The sequence below is a fragment of the Haliotis rufescens genome, unplaced genomic scaffold, assembly GCF_023055435.1.
Source record: "Haliotis rufescens isolate VD_foot unplaced genomic scaffold, xgHalRufe1.0.p SCAF_15, whole genome shotgun sequence".
In the NCBI taxonomy this organism is placed as follows: Eukaryota; Metazoa; Mollusca; class Gastropoda; order Lepetellida; family Haliotidae; genus Haliotis; species Haliotis rufescens.
In genome coordinates, this window is record NW_025963835.1 from 23,420,570 (window position 1) to 23,422,541 (window position 1,972).

Sequence of the window (1,972 nt, forward strand, 5' to 3'; positions counted from 1 at the left end):
AGACGGGTGGTAAGATGGGCCCGGTCTTATCAATCGGCTGGTCATGCCAGGCCCTGTGCGTAATATTGTATATATGCACACCTGTGTTGTATTTTTATGTATATTTTGGTCTTGGCCGTACATAACTCGTGTGAAATATCAATTTTGTATTGAAAAGTTGCCTAGAGTCTTACGCCAGAAGGCGGTGGCTCATGGGCCAATCTGGCATTACGGACCTCCGGGTTCTATTTGTCATCAGATAACTGTCTAGGGCAGAACCAGCCTGACTTTTAACCCTGTTTGACAAAAATAGCTACCTGTGTCCTTATTGCTTGAGTATAACACCCTTGTAGCCCTGGTGTTTGTAGTCGGCTTCCACTACATCACCGTCCTTTTTGACACTCCATGGTGGGTGGGGATCAGGGGTGTCGAAAAACTTTCTTTCATTATGGCTACCCCAAACTTATCTGGTTCTCGCTCAAAAAGTAAACGCAGGCATATTGATTCAGATCCTGCAGTATCTTCAGATGAGGATTCTGTACCACATATTGATTCTTGGCCACGTTTTCTGGTTATTGAAGGTGTTGATGGTGAACCCCTCAAAATCAACCCCTTTGTAGTATCAAAATCTATTGAAGGAATATGTGGAACTGTACAAAATGTTACTCGTCTCCGGTCCGGTTCATTACTTGTTGAATGTGCTCGGAGACAACAATCTCAAAATCTGCTCCAGGCACATCATTTTGCTGATACTGAGATTGTTGTCTCAGTTCACAAGACTCTGAATTCCTGTCGAGGTATTGTTCGCGACTATGCGAAATGCCTTTCAGATATGTCTGAAGATGAAATTGCTGCAGAGCTTAAAAATCAAGGCGTTACTTCTGTCAAAAGATTCTCTAGGAAGGATGGTGATACATTCATTAAAACGAATACCTACCTTTTTACGTTTGCGCTGACAAAGCTCCCTTCTTCCATCAAAGCCGGGTATTTCAACATCGGGGTGGATGTGTACATCCCCAATCCACTCCGATGTTTTAAATGTCAACAGTTCGGACATGGCGCAAAATCCTGTCGCAACAAACAAGTTTGCTCCCGCTGCAGTCAAAACCATGATGGTACTGAGTGCACAGAATCCATCAAATGTGCCAACTGCAGTGGTGAACACATGTCCTTTTCAAAATCATGCCCCTCTTTTGTCAGACAAACTAAGATTCTTAAAATCAAGTACAGCAATGACATTTCATTTGCTGATGCAAAGAAATTACTAGAGAAGGAGTCATCCCCTTCGACTCTATCTTACTCTGCAGCAGTTTCCTCTTCCACTCTCAAAGTCGATCATGGGTGCCAAACGGCAATTACCTGGGTCTCCGATGTACAGACCATGTTATACAAAATTGATGATGCCGTCACTCACTCACTCTTCTTCATCAGGTTCACAAACTGAGCTTTCAGCAGAACCTCTACCAGAGACTGACACTGTGCCTAACCCTGCAACTCCCCCCGAACCTGTGGCTGTATTGAAACAAAATGTTACTGTTACCAGAAAAGCAAATAAACAACAAAAGAAAAAGTCTAAGGCCCTTAAACACACTGAGGTGCCTTCTACATTGACAGCCCCACTGGAGGTTCATAACTCTTTTGAACCTCTAGATATGGAGGTCACTCCATCGCTGCCATTGCAGCATAGAGGACCTTCCCCACGCTCCCGTTCTCCAATTGAGCCTCCATGAGTTGCTCCCCCAATTTAATCCAATGGAATTGTAGAGGACTTCGGAACAATTTCAATGATCTTCAGCTATTAATTCAGGATTTCAAACCATCTGCAATTTGCCTACAAGAAACTTTTCTTAAACCAACAGATAATTTTGATTTACGACAGTATGTTTCTTACCATTGCTTTTCTCCTCCAGGTGAGAAAGCTACTGGAGGATCTTCTGTTATGGTGAGGCAGGGCGTCATTCACAGTCCTGTTCCTCTCAATACCCCTCTTCAG

The 1,972-nt window shown here is 43.5% G+C and overlaps 1 protein-coding gene across 1 annotated transcript; it reads left to right on the plus strand.

The window, feature by feature from the left end:
* Positions 1-427: 427 nt before the first annotated feature.
* Positions 428-1,709, plus strand: LOC125379948. Its single transcript, XM_048395855.1, has 2 exons — positions 428-1,320; positions 1,523-1,709. The coding sequence occupies exons 1-2, from the start codon at positions 428-430 to the stop codon at positions 1,707-1,709; spliced, it is 1,080 nt and encodes a 359-aa protein (XP_048251812.1).
* The last annotated feature ends 263 nt before the right edge of the window (positions 1,710-1,972 follow it).

Excerpts from the sequence above, each read along its gene's own strand:
- LOC125379948 (XM_048395855.1), top strand. The coding sequence starts at position 428 with ATGGCTACCCCAAACTTATCTGGTTCTCGCTCAAAAAGTAAACGCAGG. Across the intron at positions 1,321-1,522 it reads ACTCTCAAAGTCGATCATGG|AAAAGCAAATAAACAACAAA; the intron begins GTGCCAAACGGC and ends TACTGTTACCAG.